General features: G+C 32.7%; 1 protein-coding gene across 1 annotated transcript; it reads right to left on the reverse strand.

The window, feature by feature from the left end:
* Positions 1–15,527: 15,527 nt before the first annotated feature.
* On the reverse strand, positions 15,528–16,363 carry LOC124840508 (17.5 kDa class I heat shock protein-like). The gene has a single exon (XM_047316572.2). It carries the CDS (start codon positions 16,173–16,175, stop codon positions 15,705–15,707), a length of 471 nt encoding a protein of 156 aa, XP_047172528.1. The 5' UTR covers positions 16,176–16,363; the 3' UTR covers positions 15,528–15,704.
* Positions 16,364–24,013: the final 7,650 nt, after the last annotated feature.

Below are 24,013 nucleotides of genomic sequence, written 5' to 3' on the forward strand. Positions count from 1 at the left end.
TTAGTTGTTTTGAATACCTAGTCAAATAGGGCAAAGTGGGGACAAATAACCTTCACTCTATGTGTTTGTAAATACGCCAATGTATATTTTACCAACGTGGAGCTAACATTCATTTGATGGTTTCAACCTTATTCTATGTGATGCTGAAATATTTTGCAGAAAAGTAGTCTTAAAGAGTGGCCGTGAAGTATTTCAATATAGTTTTATTAGTTTTGTTCTTGTTATTGTCGTAAAGTGTTTGTTGGGTGATTAGCTTTACGTAAAGGTTTTATTACATTATTTATATAATTATTTTATAAGTTTATAAAAGTAATAAAAGTTTTATTACATTACTTTAGAGGAGAGGAAGCCACAGGGGTGAGAAAAGGGGTGTTGATTGTCAACATAATATCACTAAGGCTCCTTATTCTTGATCCTTTCTGCTCCCCTGGCTTTACCATCTTCAGATTCCAAATCTTCCTTGGTTTCCTCCTTGATAGGGAAGAGGAACCTCGATGGACCAACCAAATTGTGCAGCCTCATCAACTCTGACTCCAAAGGACTTATGCAGCAAATTCAGCTCCATCTCTAGTTCACGAATTGTGCTCTCTATGTTCCTACTCACAACCCCTTTAACGTTTCCACCATGCATGCTACAAGGGGTCTTCCAACACCCCCAATAAAACACCCCCTTTGCATAATCGCCATGATCCATCCCAATATCCATCTGCACCCTTCTCTTCTTCCACCATAAGAAATAGTAAACCAAAGTTTGTAATCTTTCATCATTTCATTAATTTAAATATTAATAACATTTTAAGCAAGGGTAATGATTACATTCTGAAAACATTTGGAGGTGCGTGCTGAAATGTTTGGAGGTGCAGAGTGAAACACGCTACACAAAATTACATGTTTGGATTCTCATCAATTTGAGATTCGTTTTTGTAATTTCTTGCGATTTGACATGAACACATACAATTAACAACAAATTAAACACACCAACAATTTCCCCCCTGATCTTTTTCGTACATTTGTTTCTCACTATTTTTGCTGTCTATTTTATGTACGCATTTCATGTGACAAAAGTATAAAACATGATCACATTATTCTTTACAAATCATTACTTTTCAATAAATTCACGAAACTATAATCAATAAATCACATCATGTTCAAATAAAAACTAACATATGTTTAGAAACTAAAACTTTTCATAATGTTATATTTTTTAAATAATATTATATATATATATATATATATATATATATATATATATATATATATATATATATATGTGAAGATAAAAAGATAAATTAAGAAGGACAAACAATAAAAGAAGTAATACGAAGTGATATTCTCATTATATTTATATATTTTAAATTATAAGAGTAATTGACAATTGAACACAGTACATCAAGAAAATCTAAAAAATACTAATGGGCACCACTGCTTATGTATTTCAGAAATTATGACATAATTATAATATAAAATAAATTAAAAATTGGAAAAAAAAGTTATGTAAATACTTAAATTAGAAAAAAGTTAAAACAAATAATTTATATATAAGACACATTTAAGCACTCGGAAAAGAACATCTCCATTAATGGAGATGATGTGAGATGGTTACTATTTTGGGCAGAAAAAGAGTGTGGGATCGATTAAGCAAATCTAAAAGACCAAAATTATATCCAGCATCTTCAATTTATCACATTTTTTCTTCATTTGTTATTTTATTTTTTCTTTATCAATGACGGCATTTCTTGTCCAATATTCTTTTTTTTTCTTATTCTTGCATTTTGTTGTTTCATTTTGTTTTTCATCCTTTGATCTATGAACCCAACAGAAAGAAAAAATATTGTGTTTATTGGTTTATTAAATGAGTAAAGAGAAATAAAACAAAAAAAGATGAAATAAAGTATTTCTCCTTTCTTTTTCTGATTTTGTTTTTGCTATTTATTCATTTATTCCATTTTATTGTTTTAGCTTCTATTTATTTTATTTCTGGTTCACGTAGACATCAACATGGGTATTACTGTAATTTAGTATATATAAATATGCAAATAAATAGTTGTTCATTTGAGAACCAGTATTACTCAAATATTTAATATTAGACTGAACAATGTTTTAGTTTTTTAGAAATGATTTTAGTCTCATACTTATATGCTTTATGTTTTTTTTTGGCATATTTACATGCTTTATGTTTTTTTGGATGCCTAAATTTAAAACAGAATAAAAGGCGCTGCAGTTAGTGTGGGTGAGGGAGAACGTTTTTCGAGAAACTAGAAAGAAAACCAGAGGAAACGAAACCCACTCGACCTCGTTCTGCCTCTTCTTCACTTCTTTTATTTATTTTTCTCTCTTTTCTTCTTTAGGACCCAAACCCTTTTTGACCTAATTCTTCTTCTCCAATTTTGTTTTCTTCTCTTTCGGATCAAGAAAACCGTGAGCAATGAAGATTGGGATGATGGCGCGAGAATGCCATCATTTTGGGTGACGTGGAAAGAAGAATCCGAGGCTGTGAGCGAGAAATTCTGGGGTTTTGGGCAAGCATGGGAAACCTTGATTAGGGACGAAGAGAGGAGGACGAAGGAGTAAGAGAGCGTAATAGGCGAAAGGCCGAAGCGGGAGTGTCGAAAAGAGGGAACCAAACCATGTATGGGAGTAAACTGAAATTTGTCTGTTCGATCTTTGGATTTTGTTTCGTAAACTTTGTAATAGTTTGAATATATCATGTATGTTCAGTTTGTAGAATGTAATGCTTAAATATTATAAAGTTCTTGAATTAAAATTGAGTTCGTAATTATTCCGTTTTGGTTGGGAATTTAATGATGAGAATATGGTTGTGAATGCTCTGTTTTCGAAATTGGGTTCTGGGAATTATATTGTGATGATCTTTTTCGAAATACATTCAATAGGGAAGCAAATGAGTGTACTCCGAGGTTAATGGGTAAACTTTGGGGTTGTAATAAATTAACTGTGAGTGTTAAAGAACTAAAAGGAATAAACTCTGTGGAAATTAAAAAGGTCGCTGCATGATAATGTTAATATTAAGGTATGAATGTTTGCTCTGTCTAACTTTTGCTGAAACGTGTGGCATAGCAATATATTTGAATTGATTGTAATTAGGAACTAGTCTAGTGAATTGAAATATCTTTGAACTAACTTGGCTTGAACTGTAATTAAGCGTTATATACGTGAATCTGGGAATTATGTATTCTGAAGGTGTGTCACTCTGTTTTAATCTATATATTAAAATAATCTAGAATGTACAAGAAATAAGAATGAATGTGTTGTAGAATAGCTAATTGATTATGAATTCCAAGTGAATTAAAATTGGTTAGAATGAGTACAGGAATAGTACGTTAAATATTTCTATGTTAATTCTGATTGTATCCTTTATAATGTCATAATGGTGGCTGTTTTTGCTATAAAACAACTTGTCCAAGTGATTAATAGCACTGAAAGTAATTGAGTACATATATTAGTATCTTAATTTTGGTATGGGGTAGTTAAATTTCTGGTTTGCATCTTGGTGATATATATATATATATATATATAAACACACACATATACACATGTGCTTTTATATTGAAATCAGGTGCGGGATCAAGAATGTATATAAATGTGTGCTGTCATATGCTAGTTTCTATAGAGGTGATTGTCATAGTTTTGGGTAATGGTGCTGGACCAAAAATGTACATATGAATATGGTCTTTTAATATGAAATGAGTTTAGAGGTTAAATGATGGAATGTTGGTTGTTGCGGTTATATTCATGATAGAAATGTTGGCAGATTTGTTACATGTTGTTCAAGTGTCCCAATTTACATGTATTCCTGAAACTCAATTTTGGGCTGTCAAACCTGTTTGGCATTGTTTATTTATTTATTTTCTGTGGATTAAATTATTTGGTGATAATAGCTAGATAGAATTGGAGTTGGCTAACAAGTTTAACACTAAAGTTAACTTGGGTTTGAATTGAAAATAGCTAGTAAGAATCTGTTTTAGGTTGTGTATATTATTTGGAAGAAGTAAGTCAACTTTTGGCTATCATATTGCATAAATTGTTGTATTTGGTTGCTGGAAATTATTCTGCACATTCTATGTACGTGTTCTAACTCTAGAAAAAGGGCTGAACGAAATTTCAAGGTTCATAGGATGTGAAAGTATTGTTTAGGGAGTGTTTTATGATTTTAATGTGATGTTTTGTGGCTATTTTAAGTAGGTGCAATTCTGGAAAAGAGTTGATATTGTTCAACTATTTTAAATGATATAAAGGCTATGTGATGGATAATGAATCTTTTGAATATGTTCTAATGCTAAATATTCAATTATATGAATATTACATTCTTGTGTATTTCCAGTTTCCATATATCTGATATAAAATAGTTTTGGACTGTCAAATGTGTTTGCTATTGGGTTTTGACTAGTACACTATTGACTAACCTCGTAAGGTGTAAAATCTGTTTTAAGAATTGTGTGCTATTATTATGCATTCGTATGACGAGACTGTTTTATATGCAATGTGTGATGAAATCTTAGTCCTCTGTACCAGTTACTTGAGCTACGTGGATAAATGTAGTGCAAATTCTCTTGTATTACTATGATCAGTGCTTGTTTTGGGTAAACCTTTATTGTTAATGGATGGTGGAATCTCTCCACTCTGTTGTGGGATAACTCCTGCCAGGTTTGAGGTGTTATGGTAATGTTGAAAGGGTTAGGCTCTAAGTAAATTGGTACTTTTGGGTTACAATTGTTGAGTCTCTTTTGGTTGTATATACATGTGCAGAAATGTGAGTTTGTTCTATTTGTATGGGCTGGAATGGATTTGATTGTGCTCCTTGTTAAAGGTTATGGCAGACCATTATTAAGGATTGTTTAGACCCTTTATGTGTGTTGTTTTGGGTGTCCAGTTACGTTCTTCTAGGATATATTTTGGATGTGCTGGTAATTTACTTTGCTAAAATATTGATCATTTATGTTATTGTACTTATAAATGTTGGTTGTGAAATCGTTTTAAGCTAGTTGACCGAGGGTTTGAATTTCATAGATTACTTGTTTTTTATATTTGATAAATGAATGATATGTAAGGACTGTTTTGGTTGTGTGTAACATGTTTTGGTCGTTGTTTTATGTTATGGGTGTTGGACCACTGAAGAATGAAATATTAGGATTGTTGTATACTGTTGATTCCAATTACAAAATTATGATGTTTACTAGATATTGTTTCTAGTTGCAAACATCACGTGTGGTGTTATTGAGTTGATTTATTATGGCTGTTCAAATTATGTTAAGTGTTATTTCAGGTGTCCATTATTGTTTGGATTATATTTTCCTTGAGTATGAATATATATACTCATTTGAGTGAAATAGCGCTTGGTAGCTAGCTAGGGCTAGTTAGGACTAATTAGGGGCTATGGTTATCTAGGGGGCTAGTTAGGACTAATTAGGGGCTAGGGTTAACTAGGGGGCTAAGGAATAAGGACTAGGGTTTAGAGGCTAGAGGTTAGGAGCTAGGGGGCTAGTAGGCCAAGGTTAACTAGGGGGCCATGGTTAACTAGTAGGTCAGGGTTAACTAGGAAGCCACAGTTGGGGCTAGGGTAAGCTTGGGGCCAAGTTAGCTAAGGGCCAGGGTTAGCTAGGGTGCTAGGGTTAGCTAGGGTGCTAGGGTGCCAAGGTGATAGGGGCCAATATTACTTAGGGGGCCTAGGGTTCGTTAAGGGCTTAGAGTTCATTAGGGGCCTAGGGTTAACTAGGAGGCTAGGGTTAGTTATAGGGCTAGGGGGCTAGGGTTAGGGTTAGTTATGAGGATAAGTTTAGTTATGGTTAGTTAAGGGCTTAGTGTTAGCTAGGGGGCTAAAGTTAAGTAGGTTAGCCCAAGGCTAGGGTTAACCAGGGGGCTAGGGTTAAGCAAGGTGCAAGAATTAACCACGGGGCTATATGGGGCTAGGATTAGGGTTAGTTATGAGGATAAGTTTAGTTATGGTTAGTTAAGGGCCTTGTGTTAGCTAGGGGGTTAAGGTTAGCCCATGGCTAGGGTTAAGCAAGGTGCAAGGATTAATCACGGGGCTATGGTTGACCAAGAGCTATGGTTAACCAGGGAGTTAGGGTTAACCACATGCTAAGGATAACCAAGGGGCAAGTGTTAACCATGTTGACTAGGAAGCTAGTTAACTTGGAAGCTAGGGTTAACCATGAAGTTAGGAGGCTAGGGTTAACCTAAGGGTTAGTTAACCTGGGGGTTAGAGTTAACCAAGGGGCATAACGCTAGGGTTAACTAGGGCGCTATAGTTAATCAAGGGGTTAAGGTTAACCAGTGATAGGGTTAATAAAGGGGCTAAGGTTAACTAGGGATAGGGTTAATCAGGGATAAGGTTAATTAAGGGGCTAAGGTTAACCACGGGGCTAGGGTTAACCAAGGGGACTAAGGTTAACCAGGAAGCCAGTGTTAATTAGGGCGTAGGGTTAACCAGGGCGCTAGGGTTAACCACGCGGATATGGTTAACCACGAGGTAGGTTTAACCAAGAGGGTAGGGTTAACCACGAGGGTAGGGTTAACCAGGGGCTAGGGTTAGCCAAGGGGCTAGGGTTAACTAGGGGTTAGGGTTAACTACTAGGTTAGAGTTAACCACGAGGCTAGGGTTAACCCGGGTGTTAAGGTTAACCATGAGGCTAGTGTTAACCACAGTACTATGGGGCTAGAGTTAATCAGACGAACTAGAGTTAACTAGGAATCTAGGATTAACCAAGGAGCTTTTAGCCACATGACTAGGGTTATTAGGGGGTAGGTTAACCAGGGGGCTAGGGTGGACAACTTGGGTTAACAAGGAGGCTAGGGTTAACCATGGGTTAGGATTACTTATGGGACTAGCAGGGCTAGGGTTAACCACAAGCTAGGGTTAAAGGGGCTACGATTATCCACGGGGTTAGGGTTAACTACAAGGTTAGGATTAACCATGGGGTTAGTACGGCTAGGGTTAACCAGGGGACCATAGGGATAGCGAGGCTAGGATTAACCACAGGGTTAGGGTTAACAGGGACTAAAGTTAACCACGAGGCGAAGCTAAGGTTAACCGAACCACATGGCTACGGGGTAGGGTGACTAAGGTAGGGAGCCATGGTTAACTAGGAAGTTAGGGTTAACCAAGAAGATATGATTAATCAGGGGGCTAAGGTTAACCAGGAGTTTCGGGTTAACCAATGGGTTAGGGTTGACCAGAGAATTAGGGTTTACTAGAGATGTAAGGTTAACTAGAAGGGTAGAGTTAATAAGGGGGCTAAGGTGGGCCAGGATTAGCCAAAGGTTTAGAAGGCTAGGGTTAACTAGGAAGTTAGGGTCAATCATAGACTAAGGTTAACCACGAGGCTAGGGTTAACCACGGGGCTAGTGGGGACTAGGGTTAACCTAACCACAAGACTAGGGGTGCTAAGGTTAACAGGGGGACTAAGGTTAAACCGGAAGCTAGGGTTAACTGAGAGCTAAGAGTTAAGGACTATTGCTAGGGTTAACTTGGGGCTAGGTGCTACGGTTAGGATTAACTAAGGGCTATGGTCTAGGGGCTAGGATTAACTAGGGACAAGGGTTACAAGGGAAAGGGGTCTGATAACACTCTAGATTTACATATTTTTCTCTGTTAAAAATCATTTCTTAGATTTCTTTAGTTTTTAATTTCTTAGAATTAGGCTAGTTTTATGTTTTTCTCTTAATTCTTTAGTTTTATAAAATTCTAGTTAAAAATAGGTTTTTAGATGTAATTTTTAGTATTTGTAAATAATTAGGATACTGATATTTGTTTAGAGAAAATATTTTAATAAAAATCTTTTTCTTTACTTTTCTTTTAATTTTTGAATTGCTGAAATATTTCTTTTATTTTTCTTTTGGGCATTAATTCATTTTCTTATTGTAGAAAGGCCCTAAAAATTGGGTTACAGATGCAAAGCAATTGGGTCGTTGGTGCAATGTACAATGAAAAGCATTTGGGTTGGATTGGGTGCTCAAATTGCTGGAAGCTACTGCTGGAACGCTGCTATTGCAAGCATTGGAATGGGCTGGCTGCACATTTTAATTGGAGTGCTGATTTCACAATGGATTGGCTACTGATTGGAAGCCCACTTAATCAAAACGCTACAGCTAAACTTTAGTGAAACGACTGCGTTTTGGGAGCACTGCTGTTGCAAACGTTGGTGGGCTGAAATCCAATTAGTAATGCGGAGCGTTTTGGTGCACTATTGCCTTAGGGGTTCTTTGCGGGAGCACTTCATTTGGAGAAAGAAAAAAAACCACTTCCCTTCGAGCTAAGCTAGGACTCCCGTGAGTGAAGAGAGCTGGAGAGGAGCACATCACCTGCCCAGAGAAGATGACCGGAGCTGACCGGTGAGAAAGAAGAGCTGACCGGAGCTGCCACGTGGAGGGCGAAGATTACAGCGTGTCAAGCAAGTTCCCCTCTCCTATTTTCTTTTTTTCCTTTCTCTTTTCGTTTTTGACCCTATATAAAGGGCTTTCACCATGTAAATAGGATATAGAGAGAAGACTTCTACACACACTATATACACTTTACACTTCCAGACTCTGCAATTTTACATTCCGTCTTTAGTTTAGGGCTTTTACGCTTTCGTAGGAGTAGAGTTCTTGGTTGCTGAATTTCGTCGATAAGATTGCGAGAGTGACAGACCGTGAGTGCGTTGTTGAATCCGGTAGTGTGCAATTTTCTTTCTCATGATTAATAAAGTGCAATTTCGTGCTTCTTTCTCAGTTCTTGTTTGCGTTTTGATTTTGTTCACTGTTTTTGATTTCTGTGCTTGTTATGTTTGAGAAATTGAATTGGACTCTGATTCTCTGCATCTTTGCAATTCCTTTTTGGAATTAAATGACTCCGTAGTAAGCATTCTTTATCGAGATGTCGTCTCGAGTCAGAGATGAGTCCAATGTATAAAGATTCATCCGAATTTGTATTTCTACTCTTTTCTTTAGTGCATATCAGATTTAGAATTGCATTGATTTAGAATGAGTGGAGATTGCCATTGCAAGTTCTGAAATATGAACTATAAGACCCTGGATTGGGGCTTACTTTAATCAGATTGTCTTTCTGAGTGTAATTGAAGCTTTATTCTCAACCATTTGCACATTTAAATTTTGTTATATGCTTGCTTTCATTTGTTTGTGAATTTTAGATTGATAAATAGGTAAATGAACATTGGTTGGACAAATTAGTGGAAATAGTCAATTCAAGGTTCTGAAATATGAACTGAATATCCTGGATTGGGATTCACTTAACAGGATGTCTTCCTGAGAACTCTAAGCACTCTTTTATTCATATCAGTATACATTCACCTATGAAATCAATTATGTTTGTGAGTTTGTTATTTTGCTTTCAATTAATTAGAATTTAGGTACTATTTCTTCATAGTTTAGTTTACTGTTAATTGGAAATGTTATGGATTTAGGACTTATTTTCCTTTAGTTTCTGTTTAAGAAAATTCAATTTGTGAATGATAATAATGATGTTGATAGTGTAGGTTATTGTTTTTACAAGTGCTTAGACTTTTGATTCATGAGTTTCTTCCCTGATTCTTTGCTTTTGATCATTAGTTCTAGATGTTTCTTGTTGATTTTTCTTTACCTTAGATTGTACATATGTGTCTGCAACATTTAAGTTCAATTACTTCATACATGAGTATATTCGTTTAGGTTTTAGGATTTGTTTAGCTTTTAAATTTCCAATTTGAGTTGCTTGTTTCCAGTTTTAGTTTTAAGTCATATTAGTTGCATGTAATTCTCATATTAGTTTAATTTCTATTTCTGTTTTAGGTATCTTTCTTTCCTTAACCAAATTTTCTTATTCTTTTTAATTTCATTGTTTCATTTTCTATTTCCCCACCTTGTTTTTATAGTTAAGTAGTAAATAATTACAAGAATTAACTCTACACTCTGAAGCTTAATCATAGTTGAGTCCTTGGATTGATCCTTGGTTATCCCTCTACTACATTAGTGGGGAAACTGAGTTTGTTAGCTTTGATGCGACTAAAAGTGAGTTTAACAGGGTCAGAGCTAAGGGTTTATGGTTAGGTAGGGGTTAGGGCTAGTTAGAGTTAGCTAGGGCCTAGGGTTAATTAGGAGCTAGGGTTAACTAGGGGTTAAGGGCTAGGGTTAAAGGCTATGGTGAACTAGGGGCTTACGGGGTAGGGTAACTAAGAGTTAAGGGCTAGGCACTAGGACTAAGGTTAACTAGGGACTAAAGGCTAGGGCTAGGGTGAACTATGAGCTAGGGTTAACTAGGGTTAGGAGCTAGGGTTAACTAGGGACTAGGGTTAATTAAGCTCTAGGGGTTAAGGGCTAAGGTTAACTAGGCTAGGACTAGGGTTAACTAAGGACTAGGGTTAACTTGGGGCTGAGCTAATGTTAGTTAAGGACTAGGGGTTAGGGTTAACTAGGGGCTAGGAGCTAAGGGCTAGTGGCTAGGGTTAATTAGGGGCTATGGACTAGGATGAACTAGGTGTTACGACTAAGGATTAGAGTTAACTAAGGACTATGGGCTAGGGTTAACTAGGGACTACGGTTAATTAGGGACTATGGTCCAGGGTCAATTAGGAGCTAGGGTTAATTAGGAGTTAGGGGCTAGGGTTACAGGACTACAGTTAGCTAGGAGTTAGAGTATAAGGTTAACTTGGGTCTAGGGTCATGGTTAACTAGGGTTAGTGGTTTAGGTTAACTAGGGCCTAGGGTTAACTAAGGTTAGGGGTTTAGGTTAACTAGGGACTATACGGGTTAGGGTAACTAGGGGCTAAGGTTAACTAGGAGCTAGGATTTGGGTTAACTAAGGACTAAGGTTAACTTGGGATTAGGGGCTAGGGTTAACTAAGAGCTAAGGGCTAGGGACTATTGCTAGGGTTAACTTGGGGCTAGGGCTATGGTTAACTAGGGATTATGGGCTAGGGCTAGGGTTAACTAAAGGCTATGTGTTAGGGGCTAGGGTTAACTAAGGGCTATGTGCTAGGGGATAAGGTTAACTAGGGATTAGGGGCTAAGGTTAACGAGGGGTAGGTTGCAAGGGTCAGCTAGGGATTAAGGTTAGCTAGGGCCTAGGGTTAACTAGGAGTTAGGGTTAACTAGGGGTTAGGAGCTAGAGTTAAAGGCTATGGTTAACTAGGGGTTAGGAGCTAGGGTTAAAGGCTATGGTGAACTAGGGTTAGGGACTAGGACTAGGGTTAACTAGGGGTTAGGGTGGTTAACTAGAGGCTATATGGGCTAAGGTAACTAGGGGCTATATGGGTTAGGGTAACTAGAAGCTAAGGGCTAGGGTTAAGTAAGGGCTAGGAATACGGTTAACTAAGGACTAGGGTTAACTAAGGGGGCTAGGACTAGGGTTAACTAAGGGCTATGGCCTAGAGGCTATGGTTAATGGTTAATTAAGGGCTAGGACTAAGGTTAACTAAGGACTAGGTTAGGGGTTTGTGTTAACTAGGGGCTATACAGGCTAAGGTAACTAGGGATTATCTAAGGAATAATGTTAACTTAGGGCTAAGGGCTAGGGTTAACTAAGGGCTAAAGGCATGGCTACAGTTAACTAGGGCCTAGGGCTTAAGATTAACTTGGGGCTAAGGCTAGGGTTAGCTAAGGACTGTAGTTAGGGGCTAAGGTTAACTAGGGATTAGGGACTAAGGTTAGCTAGGAGTAAGGGTAAGAAACTACGTGCAAGGGTTAACAATTAGTTAGGGACTAGGGTTAGTTAGGAGTTAGGATTAACTAGGGTTAAGGGCTAGAAGGTTAACTAAGAGTCATGTACTATGGTTAACTAGGGTTAATTAGGGGGCTAGGGTTAGCTAGGGACTAGAGTTAATTGGGGACCAGGTAAAGACTAGGGATTAGGGGTTAGGGGCTAGGGTTAACTAAGGCTATGAGCTAGGGTAACTAGGGGCTAAAGGCTAGGATTAACTATGGGCTAGAGGTTAGGGCTAGGGTTAATATGGACTAAGGTTAACTAAGGACTATAGACAAGGGACTAGGGTTAATTAAGAACTAGGGATTAGGGACTAGGGTTAATTAGGGGTTAACTAAGGACAATGGGTCAGGGGCTAGGGGTTAGGGTTAACTAGGGGCAAGAGGCTGGGGACTAAGGTTAGGTAGGGTTAGCTAAGGACTAGGGTTAGTTAGGGTTTGCTAGAGACTAGAGTTAGCTAATGACTAGGGGCTAGGGTCAACTAAGGGTTAAGGACTAGAGTTAATTAGGGGTTATGTGGGTTAGGGTTAACTAAGGACTAGGGGGTTAGGTGCTAGGATCAACTAAGGAGCTACGGTAACTAAGGGTTAAGAGTTAAAGTTAACGAAGAGTTAAGAATTAAGGGCTAAAATTAACTAAGGACTAGGGCTAAGATTAACTAGGGATTAACATTAGGGTTAACTAGGAGTAAGACTAAGGTTAACTAAGAACTAAGGGATAGGGCTAGTCTTAATTAGGGATTAGGATTCATTAGGATACGGTTAACTAGGGACTATGGTTAACTAGGGACTAAAGTTAACTAGGAGTTATAAGTATTTTTAACATATCATTATTACGTGTATGACTTTTTTTCACATCACCAATCACCATGTATTTGCAATAGAGATAATATTTTTCGAACTCCTGTATTAAATTTTTTAGTATAATTAGGTAAGTAATATTTTTATTTTAAATTACATATTATAAATTAAAAAGCTAAAATATTTTAAAAGATCACCCACTTAAGATGAAAATAGAAAGATGATAAATTTTAAAATATTTTATCAACAAATTTCATACTTAACAATTAAGTTTGCCAATTTTTTAAATATTATCAAAATATAATATTTTTTAAAAATAAATTAAAATTAAACTCACATATTAAAATAGATTAAATTATCCAAAATTAATCCGGTCTGTTTTAATGTAACATATGTACACAAATTTAATTTTACTAAAAATATGTTTTAGTTTTATTTCTCATATTCTTAGAAAATTAATATATATTTTATCAATATATAAATATATTTTATTCTTCCATTCAATATAAATTAACATGTTTGATAAATTTGCCTTATAAAAATTGTTAGAAAAATCGAACTTTTTCGTAATTGAATGATTCATACTATTAATGTATACAAAATAAACTGATATTATTTAACCAAATAATATAATTGCGAATAAATTTTTTAATATTTTAAAAAAGTATAATTAGTGCAACTATAATTACATTTACAAAAAAAAATACTAAAATAAGTTGACAATATAACTAAAAAAATATCGTCATAAATTATTTTAAAAATAATCATCTTCTATTATTTGAATTATAATTTTTATCATTTAATATGCAATATTTAATGTATAAAAAATATATAAATTTTGTTTTTAATAAGAAAATGCCTAATATAATAACTATATAAAATGTTTTTTACAGTTTAAAATTTTAATATAAAATATCTATATCCAAAGTCTAGAATAATTTCAGAATAATAAAAAACTAAAACAGTAAAAAAAATAATATATATTTTTCACTATGCAGATGCAGAGAGAAAGAGATAAAGAAGAAAAAAGAAAAACTCTTAATAATGTAAACTAAGAAAAAAAGAAAATTTGATATACATAAGGATTAAGGTATATATTTAATACCAACTTACCTTCAATCTTCAAATGAAATTCTCAATTTCGTTTTTCTTCTTTATTATTGGAATCTTTAATTCCTAAACATTTATTGACTTAATTTTCTTTTTAAACTCAAATTTCAAATTTTTATATCAGAAAACTTAAAATAGATACACATAAATTATGTATATTTGACACGAACACACCTTTGATTTTCAATAAAACTCACTTTATTATTAAGGAAAACTTGATTTTCCATTTTTGCTTTATCCTGAGTAAAATTCTCAATTTCACTTATCTTTTTCACAATTGAAATCCTCAATTCCTAAACATTCATAAACTATTTTTTTTCTCTTCAATGCATTTTAACTTTTAACGGAAACCAACTTCGTTATTATAGAAAATTTGGAAAAAATTGATTTTCCTCTTTCAACAATAAAATTTTTAATTTCACTTTTCTTCTTTATTGTTATCTTTCTTGTTAGAATCGTCAATTTTAAACATTTAATAAATTCTTTTTCTAAATCTTAATCTCAAATTACCATATCAATATCAAAAAGTTCTTATGTAATCAGAAAATAAATATCACGACACCACAAATTTTTTTCTATATGAAAAAGTTCTTGTATAGTCAGAAAATAAATATCATGACACACAAAATTCAACCACAACCCATCTAATAAATTAATATTAACGGTTTAAAAATAGATAGAATTGATACACAATAGATATACTTCCTGATAAATTAAGTTTTTTCTTACTACTATGCAAAATAAACCACATATAAGGAAAGTATTGGAGAATAATTAGAGAAGAGAAAAATATGAGAGAATTTAATTTCCAGTGCAATAACAAAGAAAAAAAAAACATTATATGTTAAAAGAATTCGCATCTGCTCTTCCTTGACTTAACACTTAACTTAGAAAGTCTTTAAAATAAGGAGAATAATATGTTAACATAAATATTTTCACAACAACTTTATTTGATTTAGAGTACGTAAGTCTTTAAAAAATAACACATATATCAAAATGTTCTCAATGTCAAAGACAACATATCATTTTTCTTAAAATAACTCTAGGATTTTCTAACTGAGTTTATTAATAATGATTTTTTATACACCTACATTTTTTAATTCATTTCACATTATCTTTTTTTATTTTTTACTCTCTTCTTCTTTTTTGATTAAATTTTTTACATTCACTTAATATTATCCTCTTTTACTTTTTACTCTTTTCTTTTTCAAAAAAATATAAAAATTTATCCTTTCTTATTTTTTATTTTTATTTTTTAAAAAAAATACAAAAAATTTACAGTTTTATGATATAATCAATATTCTTTTTATATTTTATGTTAAATAAATGTAAAAATATGTCACCGTATGATTATTTTATTATTCAATGAGTTTGAAGTCAGCTTCGACCTACGTGTACAGTTACAAAACGTTTATTTATAGTGTCTACAATTGTTCAGACATCAATCTCAGTTCTACCAGCTTTTATCTTATTCTGACGATGCAAGTTCTACTTTACTTCCCTTCTTACCCATGCGCGTTGACATTTACATCGAAGAATGTTACCAGAAAAACCAGACATAAATGTTTACCAGTGGTGGACAAAGAACTCAAGCATTAACTAAGTGAATATTAATCAAATTGTTTTTAATTTCTAATTTAATTTGTTAAATGTCATTTTAATACATCCTAAAAGTGAACTTCAACATAAATATCTATTTTAAAGTACTGATATCCATATTAGCTATAATTCGTTAATAATTATTTGTTAAAACTGACTCCATGTTTGTGTTATTTTTATATCAAATTATCATTAATATATGTTAAAACACCTTTTATCTATTTAAAAAAAAAAACATTTTTATTAAGAATAAGATCGATAACTTTTATATTGCGCGGGAATAGTAAAATTTCACATTATGAAACAAGATTCTGAAGCTAAAGTAGTGAACACAAACACTGCTATAACATTTCAGTAGTATCTGACACTCCTTAAACTCAATTCAAACACATACATTTTATTCATCTCTGTCAGACTGAGACAGATAAAGAGAAAAAAAAAGACATACAGAAAAGACACAACATCATCATTTGATTCCGATCACATAGGTACCATTCGGGAGCCTAGCCAGTGATCTGAACGGGTTTCACATCGGGCTTCTTCACTTCCTCCTTGGGAACAGTGACAGTGAGCACTCCGTTCTCCATAGCAGCCTTAACCTCATTGACTTTGGCGTTCTCCGGCAGGCGGAAGCGGCGGAGGAAGCTGCCGCTGCTACGTTCCACGCGGTGCCATTTGTCGTTCTTGTCCTCCTTCTCCTTCGTCCTCTGTCCGCTGATCTGAAGCACCCTTCCCTCCTCGATCTCCACCTTCACCTCTTCCTTCTTCAGCCCCGGGAGATCCGCTTTGAACACGTGCGCCTCCGGGGTCTCCTTCCAGTCGATGCGAGTGTTGGCGATCGCCGCCGTCTCACTCGAGACCTCGGAGCGCGGAAAGGAGAGTGCGGTTTCGAATGGGTTCCACACGTCAAGGGAGAAGGGGTCGAAGACGTTGGTCGTTCGCCCTGTGCCGAAGAAACTTGGAATGAGCGACATCGTTTTGCTGAGAGTTGTTGATGGATAGAACTGAGCTTGGTTATTCTTGATGAGATTTTGCTGAGTGATGAGAAAGTGGAGAAGAAGAAGCGTATTTATATGGTGTGAGGAGAGTGTTCGCGAGTTTTCATGATGAGTCAAGTGATGGCAGAAAAGAGAAGAAGTGTTTAGACCGTTCTGAAGAAGATGAATGAACGAAGAAGATGCCAGCGTGGACGTAAAAAGAACCATGAAGATGTTTCCGGAACAAACAAAGCATATTTTTAACATACCACTGCCACGTGTACGGCTGTATTCACATCATCTATCACCATGCATTTAATATTTTTCGAATCATATAATTTGATTATAAAACGTATTAAAATAAATTTACTCATTTATTTTTAAATTCGCTTAAATAAATAATAAAAATTTATTTTTAAATTCTCCTAAATTCATTTAATTATTATTTTTTTATTTTATTTATATGTTTATTTAAAATTACGTATTGTAAATTAATAAGCCAAAATCAAGATTTTAAAAGCATACATAGTCATGAGTATGCATAATTATTGGTTTTTAAAAGATCAACTACTGAAAATAGAAAAATGATTAATTTTAAAATATTTTATCTACAAATTTTATAATTAATAATTAAATTAGCCAATCTTTTAAATAGTACCCAAAATATAATATTTTTTAAAAATAAATTAAGACTAAACTCACGTATTAAAAAGAGATTAAAGTACCCAAAATTAATCACGTATGTTAATTATCATATCAAATAATACTCCTAAATTCAAACCGTTTAATCAGAATAATTGAAGAGCAGACATGTGAAATGACGTGATCGACCAATGATAAATCTACGGCTCTGCCTCATCCCATTTATACATTTAATTCATATTTGAGTTTGCAATCATTTATTTAAATTATACTAAACCAATTTACTCAATTCGTATTAACAAAAAAATATATACTTCAAGGGCCTGAACCTAGTTCCGGTTTAATGTAACATATGTACACAAATTTAATTTTACTAAAAATATATTTTACTTTTATTTCTTATATTCTTAAAAAATTAATATATTTTTATCGATATTTAAATATCTTTTATCCTTCCATGCAATACAAATTGACATGTTTGATAGATTTGCCTTATAAAAATTGTTAGAAAAATCGAATTAATAATTTTTGTAATTGAACGATTCATACTATTAATGTATAACTGATATTATTTAATCATTGCGAATAAAGTTTTTAATATTTTAAAAAATATATAATTAATGCAACTATAATTACATTTGCAAAAAAAAAATACTAAAATAAGTTGACAATATTCAATATAATTAAAAAAATATTGTCATATATTATTTTTAAAATCTCGGTTAAAAAATTCATCCATGTAATTTCTATTATTTGAATTATAATTTTCATCACTTGATGTACATTATTCAATGTATAAAAATAAATATATATATTTTTTAATATGAAAACGCCTTATATAATAACTATATAAAATATTTTTTACAATTTAAAATTTTAATATAATATATCTTAAAATAATTTTAAAATAATAAAAAAATTGAGACAGTAATATATATATATATATATATATATATATATATATATATATATATATATTTCTAATTATTCAATTCAAGGACATGATAAAGAATTTCAAATCAAAATAAATAATAAGATGTCTAATTTAAAATTTGCAGTATAGAAAAAGTCTAACTGAAATTTTTAAGTCTAAACATAACTTAAACAATATTTATCAAAATCTAATCTCCATGTTGGAGAATACAACTTGACAATTAATATGTTATTTCGACAATGGTCTCCTTCAATATTAGTGACGAATGTATTAAACACCTAAAATAAATAATGTTATTATGTAGTGGTGTACCAAAAACAGTAGAATTTGTGATAAGTGCTTACCGTTGTCCAATTATCATAAATTCTTGTATGGATGATAACTTTGATCTAATACGTCACTAATACGTCACGTATTATTCACATTTTCATGAATTAATATGTCTATTACATTATAATGAAAGAAAGGAAAATTCATATCCTATAACTTGTAAACAAAATAATTAATTTAAGAATTAAATAATATCTCACTTTAGGATATATAATTTGAACTTGTTTTTTTCTGTTCCACTGACATAAAATGTTTGTGGCACCCATAACTCTGGTTAAATTGATCATCACACATTAGTCATAATTGTTATGTATTTATTAGATGATATGAAAATTATATTATTATCCTTGAATTAAGTTTTTTGAGTTCGTTGATGAGTTTCTTATGAAGAGAATAAAACCAGACATCTGCACCACTTTCAGAATGATCATTAAGACGACACGTATTCATCAAATTTCAATTCATAACTATGTTATTGACAAACTCTATTATTATCACATTTTCAGTTTTCAAATGAATACTAAGATTCACTCTGTGACTATATTTTAAATATAATTTAAAATATAATATAAATTATCAAAACATTCTACATTCAAAAATAATTTAAATAATAAACAAATAAATTATAAATAATCAATTTTTATTTTTTATTTTTTCTTATCTCTCGTATCCTTATTCCAATTTAGTGAATATTTATTATCACTCCATTTAATTTGTAGTGCTAATTAAAAAAAAATATTTAATTCAAAATCAAATTCTTAACATACACCATATCACCAAAAGGACGAAAACCAAATTATCAAATAACATTAACCCAAAATCACCCAAACTAAATTGAGCTTGAAATAAAAAAATATTTAAACATATTAAAATTGTGAAAACTATATATTTTAACAATAAATTTCAATTTTTAATAAAAATTTATCCAAGTAAATATTTTTAAAAGTTCTCAAATTTACATGATAAAAAAATCAACAACAAGCAATAGTAAAAACTTCTATTATTAAGTAATAGAAAACAGTGATTATATATATATATATATATATATATATATATATATATTCAAATATTGTAAATTAATTATAATATTAAAATAATTAAATAATTATAAATTAAGCTTTGAAATAAGAAAACAAAAGATGAATCATAAGAAAAGTAGTCTGCCACTTTACAACTAATTAAGTATGCAGATTTTAAATTTGATATGTACCATCTTCATTAACCACTTACTTCACTTTAGACACTCACGGTTCTACTACAAGCTTCGATAAGGAACAATAATCTTAAAATAACTAAATAATTATAAATTAGGCTTTGAAAAAAAAAACATATCAAAAAAATTTAAAATGAATGTACAAGTAAATTTTAAAAACGTGAGAAAAGTCATCGTTTAATAGTAAAAGTGGTCAATAAATCATTTAAAATAAAATTTGTCTCAGCCAACTATTACATAGTGCAAAAAGCATGAATATGTGCAATGAATTATTACGCATATTTTAAGTTTCATTTGGATGTATTCGTACAATATTTTTAAAGCTGCAATCTTGTCAATGGTATTGTCAAAATAAGGAAATTCAAAAAAAATAATGAGACCAAATTCAAAACACTATGCTTTACCCTTATAATAATTGAAAATAAATTAATTCAAGACTATTTTTTCTATAATTTTACTTCTCCACGCTTCAGTTTTGTGCAGATCTAGACTTAGACTCATCACTCACTAAAATACTCTTCTTTCCTTCATATTCTCACGACATCGCAGGAACACATTGAGAGGAATTGAAGGACTAAATTTTCCATTGGCTTTATGCCAAAGATGATATTTACTACATAATATAAACTAAAGAAACAAATAGAAAATGTATAACCTGAAATATCTCTACGTATTCCATGGGGGTAGTGTATTCTTCTTTCACAACTTCTTTCTTCTTATAACTTGAATTTCAATTTATATAATACTCATTTTCTACATCTCTATTCTAATTATCACCATTTCACTTTCTTAAGAAAATCTATTATTTAAAACAAAATATGTACATCCTTAAGCTATAAAATAAAATTAATTTAGGATACTTGCCGTTGTTATAATGTTAATGTCGCTGGAAGAATGTTGTTGTTGTCGTCAATGGAAGAGAATGTTGTTTCTGTTGTCTGGTTTAGGCAAGAGAGAGAAAAGTTGAAAATTGAATTTTTTTAAGGATTCAAAAGGGAGAAATTGAAAATGTAAATGCACTTTGAGTAAGTTAACACTTTTTTTTAAATTTATTAAGAAAGTTATCAATGTAAAATTATTGATTTAAGTCTATTAGAAAAATAAAAGATGTAAAAATAACATTTTTTTTAAATCGGATAGAAAAATACTATTTTAAGTCTATTAAAAAAAGTAATATATGTAAAACTGTACTTTTATTTATCAAATTGCACATTTTCTAAGTCTGTTTTCTTTAATAGATTTTGTTTCTGCAAATATTTTTGAGATTGAGAAACTATCATATTAACGTATCTTTTTCGCTTCCGAACGCTTGGATCGTCTGCCTTTCTTCAGACTGGACCGTTCAGTCTACTTCAATCTACTGTTGTTGGCCGATCGGTATTGTTGTGGACCGATCGGTCTCCTTTTGGACGAGGGGATGTACCTGCAAAAGACACTCCGACGCCCAAGTTAGGCGTGTGATTTGAAGAGTGTTGACTCTTAATTGAATGCTTAGTAAACGGTTGTCACTATTTGAGTATTTGAGAATGAGTTGAGTGTGAGTGAAACGTATTGAAATATGAATTGAGCGTATCTGACCCAATCTTTGATCCGGTTAACCGTAACGGATGGACTCAACAACTCTGAGTGGATGACCAAACGGTGCTGAATGCTGACCGTTCGATCTACTCTAAGTACCAGATCTAAATTAAAAAATTAATAAGTCTCCTTGAATTGGAATATTGTTTAGTAATAAAATAAAATATATTTGATTAAATATAATATGTTTGGTATGAGAGTTAATTCTGGTGGGTAAAAGTTTGTGCACGTATGTTTGTGATGTGACAAAATTGTTTGTTTGTTGTATTTAAAATATGGTTATAAATATATGTAAAAGATAAATTAAATAAAAAAAATTGATATGAGTGAAATTAAGCTGATGTGGTGGTACGTGTTTTGCCTTTCATGTGTGCGTGACATGGTGGACACTGTTTGAATTCTGATGCTAACAAAGGTGGGTTGTTTCCTTTTTGCCATATTTTCTACCACATGTTTAATTTTTTGGGTGACTTAGTTAAAACAAAATAAAGGAGCTACAGTTAGTGTGAGTGAGGGAGAACATTTTCGAGAAACAAGAGAGAAGAAAACCAGAGGGAACGAAGCCCATTCAACCTCATTCTTCTTCTTCTTTAATTTATCTTTCTCTCTTTTCTTTTTTAGAACATTTTCTAGAAATAAGAGAGAAAACCAGAGGGAACGAAACCCATTTAACCTCTTTTTTTTTCTTCTTCTTCTTTAATTCTTCTTTTATTTATTTTTCTCTCTTTTCTTCTTCTTTAGGACCAAAACCCTTTTTTACCTAATTCTTCTTCTTCAATTCTGTTTTCTTCTTTCTTAATTTTCTTTTCTTTTTTGTCTGACCAAGAAAACCGTGAGTAATGAAGATTGGGATGATGGCGCGAGAATGCCTGTTAGGAGGTTCGAAGGGATCCTAGGTGAGGGCATCCATTTTGGGTGACGTGGAAAGAAGATTCCGAGTCTGTAAGCGAGAAATTACGGACGAAGAGAGGAGGACGAAGTAGTAAGAGAGCGTAATAGGCGAAAGGCCGACGCGGGAGTGTCGAAAAGAGGGAACCAAACCAGGTGTGGGAGCTAAACTCAAAAGTGTATATTCGATGAGTTTATCTTTGAATTCTTGTTTCGTGAACTTTGTAATAGTTTGAATATATCATGTATGTTCAGTTTGTAGAATGTAATCCTTAAATATTATAAAGTTCTTGAATTGAAATTGAGTTCGTAATTATTCAGTTTTGGTTGGGAATCTGATGCTGAGAATATGGTTGTGTATGCTCTGTTTTCGAAATTGGGTTCTGGGAATTATATTGTGATGATCTGTTTGGAAATACATTCAATAGGGAACCAAATGAGTGTACTCTGTGTTGTTTGATTAGGAAAAAGAATAATGGATACATTGGAATGGGAGGTTAAAGGGTAAAGGTTGGGTTTGTAATGAATTAACTGTGAGGGTTAAAGAACTAAAAGGAATAAACCCTGTGAGTGTTAAAAAGATCGCTGCATGATAATGTATATATGTTAATATCAAGGTATGAAAATGTTTGCTTTGTCTAACTTTGGCTGAAACGTAGAGTGGCATAGCAATATACTTGAACTGTGATTAGGAACCAGTCTAGTGAATTGAAATATCTTTGAACTAATTTGGCTTGAACTGTAATTCAGCGTTATATATGTGAAAGTGGGAATTATGTATTCTGAAAGTGTGTCACTCTGTTTTAATCTATACATTAAACTAATCAAGAATGTACTAGAAATAAGAATGGATAAGTTGTAGAATAGCTAATTGATTATGAATTCAAAGTGAATTAAAATTGGTTAGAATGAGTACAGGGATAGTACGTTAAATATTTCCATGTTAATTCTGATTGTATCCTTTATAATGTCATGATGGTGGCTGTTTTTGCTATAAAATAACTTGTCCAAGTGATTAATAGCTCTAAAAGTAATTGAGTGCATATATTAGTATCTTAATTTTGGTATGGGGTAGTTAGATTGCTGGTTTGGATCTTGGTGATATATATATACATGATAGGTTTCTGGATTGAAAACCTATCCAAGATGCACTCGCTTACACTAACAACCAGAAAAGTAAGTATAAACTGTATATTTTTTGTATTTCATTATCGTACTCCCTCCAGAGGATAAACGTGATCCTGTCTTTACATTAACAATTCAAAATGAGCAGCGCTTGTTTTGGGTAAACCTTTATTGATAATGGATGCTGGAATCTCTCCACTTTGTAGTGGGATAATTTCTTGCAGGTTTGGGGTGTTATGGTAATGCTGAAAGGGTTAGGCTCTAAGTAAATTGGTTTTTCTGGGTTATAACTGTTGAGTCTGTTTTGGTTGTATATACATGTGCAAAAACGTGAGTTTGTTCTGTTTGTATGGGCTGGAATGGATTTGATTGTGCTCCTTGTTAAAGGTTATGGCAGACCATTATTAAGGATTGTTTAGACCCTTTATGTGTGTTGTTTTGGGTGTCTTGTCCAATTACGTTCTTCAAGGATATATTTTGGATGTGGTGGTCATTTAGTTTGCTAAATGTGTGTTCTGAAGGTGTGTCACTCTGTTTTAATCTATAATTCAAACTAATGAAGAATGTACTAGAAATAAGAATGGATGTGTTGTAGAATAGCTAATTGATTATGAATTCAAGCTGAATTAAAATTGGTTAGAATGAGGACAGGGATAGTACGTTAAATATTTCCATGTTAATTCTGATTGTACCCTTTTTAATGTCATAATAGTGGCTGTTTTTGCTATAAAATAACTTGTCCAAGTGATGAATAGCACTGAAAGTAATTGAGTACATATATTAGTATCTTAATTTTGGTATGGGGTAGTTAGATTGCTGGTTTGGATCATGGTGATATATATATACATGTGCTTTTAGATTGAAATCAGGTGCGGGATCAAGATTGTATAGAAATGTGTGGTGTCATATGCTAGTTTCTATAGAGGTGATCGTCATAGTTGTGGGTAATGGTGCTGGACCAAAAATGTACGTATGAATATGGTCTTTTAATATGAAATGAGTTTAGATGTTAAATGATGGAATGTTGGTTGTTACGGTTATATTTATGATAGAAATGTTGGCAGATTTGTAACATGTTGTTCAAGTGTTCCAATTTACATGTATTCCTGAAACTAAATTTTGGGC

This window comes from Vigna umbellata, chromosome 1, assembly GCF_029865625.1.
Source record: "Vigna umbellata cultivar VRB3 chromosome 1, Vumbellata_1.0, whole genome shotgun sequence".
Lineage (NCBI taxonomy): Eukaryota > Viridiplantae > Streptophyta > Magnoliopsida > Fabales > Fabaceae > Vigna > Vigna umbellata.